General features: G+C 43.0%; 1 protein-coding gene across 2 annotated transcripts in view; it reads left to right on the top strand.

Annotated features, from left to right (window-relative positions):
- The window catches only part of PIGU (phosphatidylinositol glycan anchor biosynthesis class U), a 90459-nt gene that overhangs the window by 38164 nt on the left and 37055 nt on the right, over positions 1-15240 (top strand). For both annotated transcript variants that reach the window (XM_080814123.1, XM_080814124.1), the window contains exon 7: positions 13403-13500. In XM_080814123.1, coding sequence (XP_080670249.1) covers positions 13403-13500 — 98 coding nt within the window. The remainder of the gene's footprint in view (positions 1-13402; positions 13501-15240) is intronic.

The raw sequence follows: 15240 nt of genomic DNA on the forward strand, positions 1-15240 counted from the left end.
TCTGTGCCTCTTTAGTGGGTGTTCTCCAGAACTGTAGTCTTGGGGGGTGAAGTAGTAGATGGAAAGATGAGGTATGTAGGGATTGTCACCTGGCTGCACATAGATGAGATATGGCCTGGAGTTCTGCTTGGCCTGTATATAAACTTTCAGATTGATTTTCATAGCTGTACCCCCACTTTCCATAGTACCTAATGCCTTTAAGATGCTGAGTTTCTTACAAACTCTAGGGGGTGAGTTGGCCTGATTTTTAATGCTACTCCTCTCTGCAGGCCATTAAACTATAATTTCTTCCATTTTGCTCAGTCATTTATCCCTCTTCTACCTGCTTTATTTTTCCACTATTGCATTAAACCTTATTTTGCTATAATCTCCTCTGCTTTGTTGTTTAAGACAAGTTTTATTCCTTTATTATCATGTTAGTGAGGTTTTTGGAGGGAGAGAGGATATGTATGTGATCAATCTACTGGCTTTAACAGGAAATCTGTTGGCATTTGGGGTATATATTTCCAGATTTTTTTCCCTCATTTTTTTTTTCAGACTTTTAAATACTGTTATCAATCAGCTGTTGCCACAAAAATGTTATTTAACAAACTACTCCAAGATGCAGTGGCTTAAAACAATAATAAGTCTTTACTTGATTCATGTATCTGTAAGTCCGCTAGGCATCAGCTGATCTAGGTTAGACTTGTCTAGGCAGTTTGTTGGTTTCACTGGAGCTCGTTCATCCATCAGTGGCTGGCTATAGTTGGCTCATCTAGGCTGGGCTCTTCTCCACATGTCTGTCATCCTCTTGGACCAGGGGACTAAACTAGGCATGGTCTTCTCATAGTGATAACAGAGGCACAACAATGAACAAGCCTAATCAGACATGCACTTTTTAAGTTTCTGGTTGCATCACACATGCTAACATCCCGTGGATCAAAACAACACATGGCAGAGCTTGTGGTGGAGACTTCCGTCCTGTCCACAATGGGAACTGCAAAGTTATATGACAAAGAGCCTGGAGGGTGGAGAACTGGAGAATAATATAATCTACACATATATCAGTAAACATCTAGCCATGTTTAATGGCTGCATACTATTCCATTATATGGATGAAATGTGTAGAAATTCTTCACCAAATTCTACTGTTAAATACTTAGCTAGTTTTTCAGTTTTCAGCTATTTAAATAATACAACAATTTTCTGTTGTATAGTAATTTCCATACCCATGTGGAAATTATTTTCTTACAGAAATACAGATTATTTCTTATAGAAATACTGTTATTTTCTTAGAGTGAAGTCCTGGCAATAGAATTATTGTATCACTGGGTATGTACCTTCTTCAGGATTTCTGAAATTTGTTGCTAAATTGGCTCAAGACTTTTACCAATTTATGTTCCCGTAACAGGTGTATGAGAGTCTTTATTTTGCTACCTTGTTGCTGAATAGTTTGCACACTCAGGAAATAGAAAATCAAAAGTTATACATAGAACCTTTTACTTAGAGTTTACATTTTTTACATTTTTACATTTTCCTTTCTAAGGCGGCATGGGAATGACTTCGTTCCCAACAAGGTCTTCCTAACACATTGTTTCTCTTGCAATGGTGGTCTTTCTGTAGGCTGTTTAATTTAACTTATTACCCGTGACTAGATACTGCATAACCTGAATTTTCTTGTTCTGGAAATTGTGGTCATTTTGTTGGAAACAACTCAAAATAATGAGGACTCTTTGCTGTCTGTGAATACTGCCTCTCTAGGTCCCTGTTTCCAGAGTGTCAGACTCTGGTAGACCCATTCATCAAGGTGCCTGGCCTTCATTAAAATAAGGACTCTATGCTGCAGCCTGGCAGAAGGGACTGAGCACCAGCCTTTGGAAATGCCACTTTGAAAATAGCCAAGGACAGGGGCATGTGGGTGTCCCAGTCGGTTAAAAATCCAACATTTGACTTCGGCTCAGGTCATGGTATCTAGGTCCTGGGATCGAGCCCCATGTTGGTCTCCATGCTCAGCAGGGAATGAGCTTGAAGATTCTTTCCCTCTGCCCGTCCCCCCCCATGCACACATGCACGTGTGTGCATATGGGGGGGGGAACGTGCATAAGTGTGCACACTCTCTCTCAAATAAATAAATAAATAAATCTATCTTTTAAAAAAAAAAAAGGCCAAGTGCAAGGAAGCCTGGAACATGCAACTCTTAATCTCCGGGTCATGTTTGATCCCCATGTTGGGTGTAGAGATTTCTAAAATAAATAGATAAATAAATAAATAAATGTTTTAAATAAATAAAACTTTATAAATCAATAAATTAGCCAAGTGCAAAGACAGAAGACATGGGTTCTGAAGGTGCATGCAATAGGAGTCTCACACAAGAATGTGAAATATGCCATTAAAAAAAATGTCTTTTCTATGTTTCTTTAGATCAATGGAAAGGTTTTGGGGGGAAACATGTAAAAAAAAAACTGTGTATCCCTCTTGTGGCCACATTGTTTTTGGTTCCACAGAACAAAATCTTTTTTTTTTTTTTAAATAAAGATTTTATTTATTTATTTGACAGACAGATCACAAGTAGGCAGAGAGGCAGGCAGAGAGGGGGGTGGGGAAGCAGGCTCCCCGCTGAGCAGACAGCCCCATGCGGGGCTCGGTCCCAGGACCCTGGGATCATGACCTGAGTTGAAGGCAGAGGATTAACTCACTGAGCCACCCAGGTGCCCCAGAATAAAATCTTTTTATTATATTGATCCAGATCTCTGTTAGATGAATGCATAGACATTTTTGTAATGTTATACACACAATTTTATTTTACTTTTCTACAAAAATATTTAAGGGTGCTTGGGTGGCTTAGTCAGTTAAGCATCTGCCTTTGGCTCAGGTCATGATCCCAAGGTCCTGGGATTGATCCCTGAGCAGGGAGCCCAATGTGGGGCTCATAACCTGATCTGAAGGCAGACACTTAACCAACTGAGCCACCCAGGCACTCCCATTTTGTTTTACTTTTATCACTTATTTCACGTGAATTGTGTGACATTGGTCACATGTCAGTTTCTTTAAATCTAAATTTAGTTTTTTTGTTTTTTTTTTAAACTTTTAGGAGCAGTTCATATAAGTAGTTGAAGTACTTGGTAGAATAAAAAAAATTCAAACATATAAAATGAGAAGTAAAAGTCTTTTATCACCCAGCCCCAGCTCCACTTCCATTCCTTGGTATATTTGTTGTGGGGTCCCAGACCTTCCCTTTTGTTGGACATTTAAGTTATTTTCCATTGTTGACAGCTATAAACAGAGACCATCACAAATAATAATCTGTTAAAATCTGTCAAAATATTTGAAGAATTCTATTTTAGTTGGGTCTCTGAACCACTCTCTTTGAGTGTATTAATAATCTCTACCAACAGAATATACAATAAAGTTGGTTCACTTAAATCTGCGAGTCATTTTTCTACATTTAATATTTTTACCACATAATTAAATTTTAATAACATTTATAAAGGAATAATTCACTCTTCATTTAAGGAAGAAAAACAGTTGGAGGGTGCCTGGGTGGCTCAATGGGTTAAAGCCTCTGCCTTCAGCACAGGTCATGATCTCAGGGTCCTGGGATCGAGCCCCGCATGGGGCTCTCTGCATAGCGGGGAGCCTGCTTCCTCTTCTCTCTCTGCCTGCCTCTCTGCCTACTTGTGATCTCTCTCTCTGTGTCGAATGAATACATAAAATCTTTAAAAAAAAAAAAAAAAGTTGGGGGACCCCTGGGTGGCTCAATCAGTTAAGTGTCTACCTTCAGCTCAGGTCATGATCTCAGGGTCCGGGGATCCAGCCTTGCATCAGGCTCACTGCTCAGTGGGAATCTGCTTCTCCCTCTCCCCACCACCCCCACCCTACTCTGTTCTCTCTCTTTCTCTTTTATTTATTTGTTTGACAGACAGAGATCACAAGTAGGCAGAGAAGCAGGCAGAGAGAGAGGAGGAAGCAGGCTCCCTGCTGAGCAGAGACACCCCCCACCCCGGCCCCCGCCCCCGCTCGATGCAGAGCTCCATCCCAGGACCCTGGGATCATGACCTGAGCTGAAGGCAGAGGCTTTAACCCACTGAGCCACCCAGGCGCCCCTTTAAAAATTTTTTAAAAAAGAAACAGTTTGGAGATTTCACACAGAAGGGATATAAATGACTAAAAAATATGGGAACATATTCAACTCCATAGATAATCAATAAAAGCAAATTGGAATAACACAGGGGTGGCTTATCTTATTTTTTTTCCCCTTCAATTTGGCAAAGAATTTAGAAGATAATTCTCAGTGCTGACAAAGGTGCTGTCAAATAGGCATTCTCCTACATGGGGAGTTGACTTAGAAATTAGTATAGGCCTCTTGGGAAACAGTTTGGCAGTAGTCTTAAGATGTTTGTACTTTTGATTTATTAATTCTACTTTTGAGAACTTACCCAAAAGCAGTGCAGAAATATAGACAAAGCGGGGTGCCTGGGTGACTCAGTGGGTTAAAGCCTCTGCCTTCAGCGCAGGTCATGATCTCAGGGTCCTGGGATCGAGCCCCGCATCGGGCTCTCTGCATAGCGGGGAGCCTGCTTCCTCTTCTCTCTCTGCCTGCCTCTCTGCCTACTTGTGATCTCTCTCTCTGTGTCGAATGAATAAATAAAATCTTTAAAAAAAAAAAGGAAATATAGACAAAGCTTTATGATACAAAGCCATTAACTGCAGGATTATTTATGACTAGAAAAAAATGGAAAATACTTCAAAACAGAGAGAGGTCCCTCTACCCCTCCCCCCCCACTTGCATATGCCTGCATGTGAGTGAGAGTACTCTCTCTCTTACTCTTTCTCTCTCTCTCTCCCTGAAAAAAACAAATCACAAAATAGAGGAATAACTACAAAAAGCACGGTTTGCCCATATGATTAAAAATAATTGTAGGGGTGCCCACGTGGCTCAGTTGGTTAAGCAGCTGGCTCTTGATTTGGACTCAGATCACAATCTCAGGGTCCTGGGATCATGCCCTGGTTCAGGCTCTGTGCTCAGCAGGGATTCTGGTTGAGGATTCTCTCTCTCCTTCTCCCTCTGCCCCTCCCCCGCTCATACTCTCTCTTAAATAAATCTTAAAAAAAACTAATTGCAAACTATGTGAGGATACTTATTTTTTAAGGCAGAATACAAGATTGCGTATTTAAATAAAATATAATCTGAACTATGTTAAAACAACAAAAATAGTTAGAAAATAGATTCCTAAAGCATCATACTTGTTTCTGTAGAGTAAGCTCATGTTTCTGTTTCCTTTTCATATCTTTTTTCCCAAAATTTGTTCAATGAGCACATAATTAAAAACAAATTTATTTGATTGATAAGAAGTTAGGGATAGTGGAAGTAAACTTGGCAACTCTCTCCCCAGATTTCCATGGAGCTAGTGTCTGACAGAACAGAGTGTCCTCATTGGCTGTGTCCCCTCCTACTTGCTCTCCCATGGCCTCCTTTGTGGCAGTCCAGGGTTGCCTGGGACACATCAAGAGCTACAGGCCAGGCCAAGGCCAAGGCCATTGTATTGTGATGTCCTTTTTGTGGAGTTGGCCAGCAAGCAGGTCTAAGGTCAGGGTTGATGTTATTTTAGTGGAGCAGTTTGGGTTTCACTTCAAAGGTTGGGGCTTTCGGTCAAGGGGTAGTCTGCCTTTCAGTGGCTAATTAAAGTATTCCATCCCTGTGAAATAATCTTCATTAGGCTTTAAAAAAGAAAACAAACAGATGTTAATGGGTAGTCTTGCTTGTTCACTGTTGGTGTTTGTCAATAATGAGATGTCCTGAACTAGGAATTCTTGAGGTTTGCCACCTAAGGACCCTTCCAGCTCTCCTTGTTCCACCAAGAGGGGAGAGAGAGAGAGAGAGAGAGAGAGAGACGGGACTTGCTTTTCAAAGATTAAGAGCTCAGGCTGCTCTGATGTAGCACAGATCTGGTAGCTAATCCCAGCTCCCGCATTTCTGGGCTGTATCACCTTGAGCAAGCCACTTAACTGTTCTGGTCCTCTGTTTCCTTAGGTATAACATGGGGATTGAAACAGTCCCTACTGTGCAGAGCAAAGATGAAGAACAAATGAGATGGTGCCTGTAAAACACAGCATAGTGTGGGGGATGTACTAAGAGCTCAGTGAATAGTGGTGCTGGTTATTACTCTTAATAATGTCCTCTTTTTTAAAAGATCCCCTAGGATTGATAGGGGCTCCCTGAGCCTTTTGGGGAGGACTTGGAGATAAAAATGAGAGGGTCTCTTTCTGGAGCTCAGCACTGGCAGAGCAATGGCAGAACAACAATCCTTCGGCCTGAGCCCACCACTTCCATATAGGACTCCTCTTGGGAAGGCCCCACCCATGAGGAATGTCACAGAGGACCCTATGATAAAACAGCCTGAGGTTTGGTCAGATTACCCCAGCTTCAAAACCTGCTAGTTGTTAGTTACCAGCTCTGTAGCCCTGGGCAAATCACAAAGCCTCTGGAGCTTCCTTATGAGATAATGTCTGCCGCATAGATTTAGTGGAAGAATAAACAAGAAATATAAACTGCTTAACATGCTTCCTTAGCAGAACCCATTCAAGAAACAGTTGCTCTTCCCCCTCTCTCTCTGCCTGCCTCTCTGCCTACTTGTGATTTCTGTCTGTCGGATAAATAAATAAAAATCTTTAAAAAAAAGGGGGGGGCGCCTGGGTGGCTCAGTGGGTTAAAGCCTCTGCCTTCAGCTCAGGTCATGATCCCAGGGTCCTGGGATCGAGCCCCACATTGGGCTCTCTGCTCTGCAGGGAGCCTCCTGCTTCCCCCTCTCTCTCTGCCTGCCTCTCTGCCTACTTGTGATTTCTGTCTGTCGGATAAATAAATAAAATCTTAAAAAAAAAAAAAGGAAACAGTTGCTCTGCATATTGTCATTTTTATGGATAGAGATCAAGAAGGTAGCATAGTGATGTAGTTAAGGAGTGTGGGGTTTAGAATGAGACTGTCTGGATTCAAATCCTATTATTAGGATTTACAAGTTTTGTGACCCTGGGCAAACCAACCTTTCTGTCCTCCAGTTTTCTGTAAAGTGGGAATAGTAATAGTACCCACTTCATGGAGTTATTGGAAGGACTTAATACATGTACAGTGCTTACAGCTATGGTGGAACAGAGTTTGTGCTCAATAAATGATCATCATCGCTGATACGGAAGGACTTACTCCCAGAGTGCCTGCCCTGTTAACAGAGCACTTGGCGAGGATTGTAGTCCGTGGGCCCGCCCCCAGCATCAGTTCCTCTTTCCCAGTAATCTTGCTTGTTGCTCAGGTTCTAGTGCAACTTCCTCTTCTGAGTATCCTGTGGGATCTCAGCTGTTCCCATCACGTTCCAGTCTGTCCCACTGCCTGTCCTAGTACAGGTCACTGTCTGTGACCCCTCTCTGCTTATTCCACTTGTAGACCTTATCTTTAACGAGCCTCCCAGAGCCTCACCTCGGCTGCATTCCTCCTCTGTCCTGTAGCTCCACCACCTCCGCAGGCCCTTATGGCTTCAAGGTGCAGTCCCTGGAGGCATTGTTACTCCAGGTCTTGCCAGGGCTTGTTTTGGCCCCCACCCTGATACAAACAGAGGGTTGGAAAACATACTCAAAGCTAGATGAGTAGATAATGAAATTCCTAGTATAGCCAGGGCACATACACATGTGACTGATTTCCTTTAATAGTCCCATCATAAGGCGGAAGACTAGGGCTTGGCCAGAAAACCTAGTATCCAAGTATCTGGGTCATTCTAGCAGATAAATAGTAGGTTATCTTGTTTTGGTAAAAGTCACTGTCCTCTTGGCGTAGCTCCTCCCGGTTAGATGAGTGGGATCCCCTAGCTCTGGTCAAGATGAGGCTGCAGTTTTAGGCATTATTTGACCCGTAATGTCTAGGTCCTGCCAGTCAATGTTTTGGGATGATTGTGCAGTCTCCCACCTGACCCCTACCTGCCTGCATGCTAAGACATCATAGATTACAGCTTTTCATTTGAAGTGTATATAAGATATATACAGAAAGTACACAAATTGCTTGTGTACAGTTCCATGAATTTTCACAAAACGATGAGTAATCAGCATTCAGATTAAGGAACAGAATGTTACCAACATCCACAAGAGTCTCTTTTGTGCCCTTTCCCAGTCATTCCTCCCAACTCTTGCCCTGTTTTTGCCCATCGAGCTAATTATAGCCCCCCTCCACCCTGCTGTCCGTTGCCCTCCTGCCTATGCACTCACTGTTCCCTAGGACTGCTGGGCCTCGCCTATCATTGTTCAAAACTTAGGTGTCAGCTTCCCCTGATGGGCTAGCTTCATCCTTACCTCCCTCCGTATTTTGCCTCTGGTTACTGGGCGCTCCCTGAGGCTGAAGCTATCTCAGTTACCAGTCTTCCTGGCACCCAGCACAGGCTTGGCATAGAGCAGGCACTCCAGACAGGTTTGCACATTGCACAGTTTATCTAAAATATTTGAAGTCACCTTTTACTTTTCTCCCTCTTTTATTTATTTATTTTTCTTTAAGTAGGCTCCACGCCCAGCATGGGGCTTGAACTCAACGACCCTGAGATTAAGGGTCCCTTGCTCTACCAACTGAGCCAGGCAGGTGCCCTGCCTTTTACTTTTCTCTATCTTTTTTGACCTTACTGCAAGCACATATCATCATCCCTTTGCCTTCCTAATCCATTCATCCTGCCCCTTCTAGCTTTTTTCAAAACGTATCAGCCCTGTCTGAGTCTCTTGTGCGTCTCCACACTCCCCCTCACTTTGTGCACACACCCCATCCACACTGGGCCCGGCATCCCACAACCAGGCTTCTGCCTGTCAGAGAACCGCGTTTCTGCTGCCGGACCGCAGGCCTCTGCCCTCCAGTAGGTTACTCCACAGAGAGCCTTCTCTGGTCCCAGCCCCCTGCCACAAGTCCTCAACTTCTAGTCAGCAGGCTCAGTTGTATTCAAGAGTCAGATTTCTTTTGTACTTTGCCCATGTTTCATTACCTGTGTTTTTTTCTTTTTTTTTTTTTTTAAGATTTTATTTATTTGACAGACAGAGATCACAAGTAGGCAGAGAGGCAGGCAGAGAGAGAGAGGAGGAAGCAGGCTCTCTGCTGAGCAGAAAGCCCGATGTAGGGCTCGATTCCAGGACCCTGGGATCATGACCTGAGCCGAAGGCAGAGGCTTTAACCCACTGAGCCACCCAGGCGCCCCCATTACCTGTGTTTTAACACTTGCTGAGTTTTCCTTCCTCAAGAATTTGGTTTCAACTAGACTGATGGTGGTGCTCATTTAGCAGTATACACAAGTATCGAATCATTATGCTGTGCACCTGAAACTGATACGATATTATATGTCAGTTATATCTCAGTAAAAAAGAAACACTGTTTTTCTTTAACGTGCCAGGATTTGTCAAAGGGATTTATTCATATGTATCAGTGAATGATACTCATTCATTCATCAGGTTTGCTAGGCACTGTGCTAGGTGCTGGAGGTTTAGAGTGAAGAGAGATTTATTGCCCTGGAGAAACTTACAAACAGATGGGGAGAGAGAGCACCATTAGCAAATTATTATGAGACAATCTCAGCATTGAATGAGGGTATTGAATGAAGTAAGAGAATGGGCACTGGAATCATGAGTGATTCCGTTACTTAAGATGATACATTATTTAACCTTCTATTTCTGTACCTTGGTTTCTTTACCTATAAAATGGGTAGAATAAAAATGGGTAGAAAAATAGAGCTTTCACAAGGTGCTTGTGACATTTACTGAAGGCTTTTTTTTTTTTTTTTTTTTTAAGTCCAGCATTGTTCTGGATGTAGAGGATAGGCACCTGGCCTATCCTCTTTAAGTGTCACCATTAGCTATAATCACTATTGTTATCCTCTCTGCTTAGGCTTCATAGGGGAAGTGACATTTCAATTGGCCACTGGAGGTTGGGTCTCCATCAGAGGGGCAAGGAAGGACAACTTGGGCAGAAAGAATAGGCTGAGAACAGAATGAAACAGACACAGGAATGAAAGGGCATGGTGTTTTCAGAAGCTAGGGAAAGGGCCAGAGTAGCTGGAGGATGGGATGAGTGTAAGAGAGCAGTGAGAGGCGAAGCTGGAGAATTAACACCCAGAGAGCAAAGCCTTGTTTGCGGCCAGAGTTTGGACTTAATCCACTAGATGAAATGGAAGCGTCAGAAGCGTTTAAAGAGGGGTTTGTCACAATGTAATCTGTGTTTTAGAAGGATCCTTCTGATACTTCTCTGGAGGACTAGATGGGAGGAGACGGGGAGAGCACTGAGGGGGAGAAGCAACAGGTGATGAGAGCAGGGACTGCCGCGGTGGGTGTTCCAGAGGTCCATCAGCAGGCTGTGATGACTGTTGGAGGGAGTGTGGGGGCCAGGGCAATGTTGATGCCACTTACGGTAGAGAATGGCAAAAGGAACAGGTTTTTCCTTCCAAATGATATCATCTGAAGAAGGAAGACTGCTTCTTCCCGATCTTGGGAAGAGGTGTTCTGAAACTCACAAGTCTGTTCTATGATGCTATGAGCCGTTTCTTCTCTCTTGGGCCTTATAGATAGTCACCTGCTCCAGAAAAGTAATTACTGATCTGAGGCAATTAAGGTGGCTGTGTTTTTTTGGCTCCCTGGTGTCTCCCGGGAGAGAGAGGGGTGAAAGTCACGTGTTTGTTTTCCGCATATTTGTAAGAACGGATGGAGTTGGACCGTTAGCCTCCCTCCTCCGCTAAAGGGCCTCTTCTCTCTCCCATCCCAGTCTCTGCAGAAAGTTATGCTAAATTTAAAAGTTCCCTCCCTTAGCTGGTTTCCTACAAAATGTCATTCAGATTTTTGGCCTAGTCAGGGAACCCTGAACTCACCGTAGCTGTTAAATTCCAGAACAGTACCTTCCCCACCACTGCCATCTCCCTGGCTCAGAATTGACCTGGTCCTGGTTCTAGGCGTCTGCAGCTCCGAAGGGAAGTGGGGGCCTCCGCTGGTGGGCCAGCTTGGCTGGGCGTGATCGTGCCCCTGCTCAGGTGTGTTTACGGGGACTCTGCTTATAGGGCATCATGCCTGGCACTGATAAGCGTGGCGAAACAGCCCACCCCATAGAATTCTGTCCCTGGTCTTTTACTTCCAGCTTTTGCTCCTTTTTCTGCCTGCCTTCCATTTTCCTCAAGTAGGAATTGTTCTCAGTGGGTGGCTGCTGAATTCCCGTGGTTTGAGGGGTGGAATCCTCAAAGTTCTTTTCTCTCCACTCAGTCTTCTGTAAAGTAGTCACATTTGTAACCCTCCTCTTCCAAGGTGACTCTGAGGTGTTTCAAGGACAAAGACTACTTTGGTCAGCAAAAACCCCGGGGGATCATTTCCTTCTGTTTGTTTCTGGAGCTGAGTTGGGAGAGGGTCAAACCCTTCAGGCTGAGTGGAGTGACTAGTCGCTCCTTTAATGAAATACCACTGAGAGGCTATCTGTTATTTCCAGTGAACAGTTAACCCCACACTAATGGGAGTGACCATGAGTCCTGTCATTTTATGAAACATAATCATTGCAAGATACCAGCCTTAGACCATCAATCACACCCTTCTGATTTTGGCCCACTTTGAAACCTCTGTTGCAAATTTGGATTCTCTAGTCTTGGTTTTAGGGTACTGTGTGGTCTAAAACCATCTGAAAGAGAATAGCTATTTAGTTTTTTTTTTTTATTTTTTTTTATTTTTTTTTTATAATTTTTTTATTTTAATAAACATATAATGTATTTTTATCCCCAGGGGTACAGGTCTGTGAATCGCTAGGTTTACATATGCTATTTAGTTTTTTAGAAAAGAAATCCATTTTGGGCTGCTTGGGTGGCTTAGTCGGTTGAGCACCTGACTCTTGGTTTCTGCTTAGGTTGTGGTCTTGGTGTCATGAGATCAAGCCTGGTGTTGCCCAGGCTACAACTCAGTGGGGAGTCTGCTTAAGAGTCTCTCTCTCCCTCTCCCTCTGCCCCTTTCCCTGTTTTCCCACCCCAACTCGTGCAGGCATGCATGTGCTCTCTCTCTCAATCTCTCTATAAAGCAAAATAAACCTTTTAAAAAAGATTTTATTTATTTATTCGACAGAGAGAGAGAGAGAGCACAAGCAGGGGGAGCTGCAGCAGGAGAGGGAGAACCAGGCTCCCACTGAGCAGGGAGAGCCATGTGGGGCTTAATCCCAGGACCCTGGGATCGTGACCTGAACTGAAGTCAGACGCTTAACCAACTGAGCCACCCAGGCGCCCCAATATATAAGCCTTTAGAAAAAAGGAAATCAGTTTTTTCTTATGATGAAAACAAAGCATGTTCATTATGGAAAGTTTAGAAAACACAGAGAAGCAAAAATTTTTTTTAAAAAGTCTGTAACTCAACTACCTAGAGAAAATCACTGTGAACTTTGGGCCTAGTCTTTTAATCTTTTTAAAAGTATTTACTATGGACATTGGGAAGGGTATGTGATGTGAGTGCCGTGAAATGTGTAAACCTGGTGATTCACAGACCTGTACCCCTGGGACTAATAATACATTGTATGTTTATAAAAATATAAAAAAAATTTTTTTAAAGTATTTACTTATGCATTTTTTATAAAGCGGTCATAGTATATATTTTTTTTATAAATTTCAGTTACTAGGATGTTATAAATATCTTTCCATGTCATTGCAAATGTGTTATAACATCATGTTTAATAATTCCACAGTGGTCTATTTTATATAGGAAATGGGAACATTATTAATAAAAATTAATATACTTTAATAATAAACACATGCTCTGAAGCTATTACATAAGGAAAGGGTATTGTAAAATAGGGATGGGTTTCTCAGCTCTGAATCGCTTAAACAATAATTATGGTCTTCATTGGTAAGTTAAATAGGACATAGCTGTTAATAGACTTGATCCCTTTATTCATCTTTAGGCCAAAGTTTTTTTGTTTTTTCTTTTTTTTTTTTAAAGATTTTATTTATTTATTTGACAGACAGAGATCACAAGTAGGCAGAGAGGCAGGCGGTTGGTGGGGGGGGTGGTGAGTAGGCTCCCCGCCGAGCAGAGAGCCCAATGCAGGGCTTGATCCCAGGATCCTGGGATCATGACCTGAGCCGAAGGCAGAGGCTTAACCCACTGAGCCACCCAGTTGCCCCTAGGCCAAAGTTTTGTGAAATCTTTCTTGGTCTGAAAATTTAAAGGAAATAAAGGTGTCTCAGGTTGCTAAGGGTGAATAGATTTGACTTCCTCAGATTCCTTTCATGGGAAATCAAACAGAGAAGCTCTCAATGTGTGAGTTTGCATAGTGTCTTGTACACAAGGAGACACGTGACAAGAACTTATTTGACCAGTTACAGAAAGTTTCTTGTTTGGGGGACTTGCCAAGTCTAATCCTGATTGCTAAGGCTGAATTATTGCCTATATTTATTTCTTTTTACAGGTAGTGCCTTCCTCAGTGCTATTTTTCTTGCCTTAGCAACATACCAGTCTCTATACCCACTCACCTTGTTCGTTCCAGGACTCCTCTATCTCCTCCAGGTAAGCACTTGCTGGTCAGAAGCCAGCACTCAAGTGACATTTAATACCTCCCCTGGTCACTGCCTGCGGGAAGGAAGGGCATGGCTCAGTTAAAGCAGTGGGACTGGGTCCCTATCTCACATTTACTTGCTTCTACTTGAAAACCTGAACAAAGATAGTTGAATAACTTGAAACAAAACGGGCCTCGTGACCATTAAGTTCCAATTATGTGTAACATTGCCAAGGTCTGGGCATATTTCATTTTACATGTTTGTGGTTGGGATCTACCAATCATCTTGCATTCTCCTTCTCCTAATATTCATAGACCCCTCTCTGAGCTCATTTTTTAAAATTAACATAAAATGTATTATTTGCCCCAGGGGGACAGGTCTGTGAATCATCAGTCTTACACAGTTCACGGTGCTCACCATAGCACATGCCCTCCCCAATGTCCATCACCCAGCCACTCCATCCCTCACCCCCCACCCCCCAGCAACCCTCATGAGCTCTTTTTGTTTGTTTGTTTTAAACTTCTGTATAACAACACTCACCTTGTAAGGTTTTTCTAGGGATTAAACATAGTGGGTGTCCCTCATGCAGTGCTAATAAGACCATGGTGGGTGATCAGTACATAGTAATTGAAGAATACAGGTTGCTGACATTTACTGAGAACCCACTGTGTCTGGTACTGTACTGAGCACTCTGCAGGCATCATTTCATTTCAGCCTCATAAGAACTTTACGGGGCAGGTCATATTATTAGGCATGCGTTCATCTAATATTAGCCATATTAGACACATGAATTGCAACTGAAGTGTTGGGCAATGTAGTCACTTGCCTAAGGTGACATGGCTGGCAAGTGACAGTGCTGAGATATGAACTTGGACAGCCTGATGCAAGAGCCTGCCGTTGGTCTCTCTTTTCCACGCCACTGAGAACACACGTGTCTCCTCAAGAGCAAGTGACCACTTGTAGGTCCTGCGTGGTCCAAGTTCATTCTTAAAAGAGAAACATTTCATGAAAGTATACAGGGGACAGTGCCGTGATTCAAACCAAGAAATGTCTGATTTCAGAGCCTTTGTTCTTTTTTTTTTTTTTAAAGATTTTATTTATTTGACAGAGACAGAGATCACAAGTAGGCAGAGAGGCAGGCAGAGAGAGAGGAGGAAGCAAGCTCCCTGCTGAGCAGAGAGTCCGATGCGGGGCTCAATCCCAGGACCCTGGGGTCATGACCTGAGCCAAAGGCAGAGGCTTTAACCCACTGAGCCACCCAGGTGCCCTCCTTTTTTTTCCTAAAGATTTTATTTATTTATTTGACAGAGACAGAGATCACAAGTAGGCAGAGAGGCAGGCAGAGAGAGAGGAGGGCAGAGCCTGTGTTCTTAATTATAAACACTGTTGCTAAAACTGAGTATATACCTTCATTTATTGAAATAGGCCATCTTCTACTTGTCATTTTAAGTGACTTATAATATGTTTTTGTGTTGATGTACACAGTGATACATGATTAGCTTGTTCTTTGTCCTGTTTGGGGAATTTGAGATGTGCCGTGATTGTCACTGGTATAAATAGTATAGTAATTTGGTTTTAAGTTATTTCCTTAAGGTGTATCCTCCAGCTGACTCATTGGACCAAAAGTGTGAGAAGTTTCATAGTCCTTATTACATAACACTGGAGTGTTCGCCAGAAAGCCTGAGCCAATCTGTAGTGCCACCATCAGCATCTAGAGTACAGTGAATCAGGGGCGCCTGGCTGGCGCAGT

Source organism: Martes martes (genome assembly GCF_963455335.1).
Source record: "Martes martes genome assembly, chromosome: 9".
Lineage (NCBI taxonomy): Eukaryota > Metazoa > Chordata > Mammalia > Carnivora > Mustelidae > Martes > Martes martes.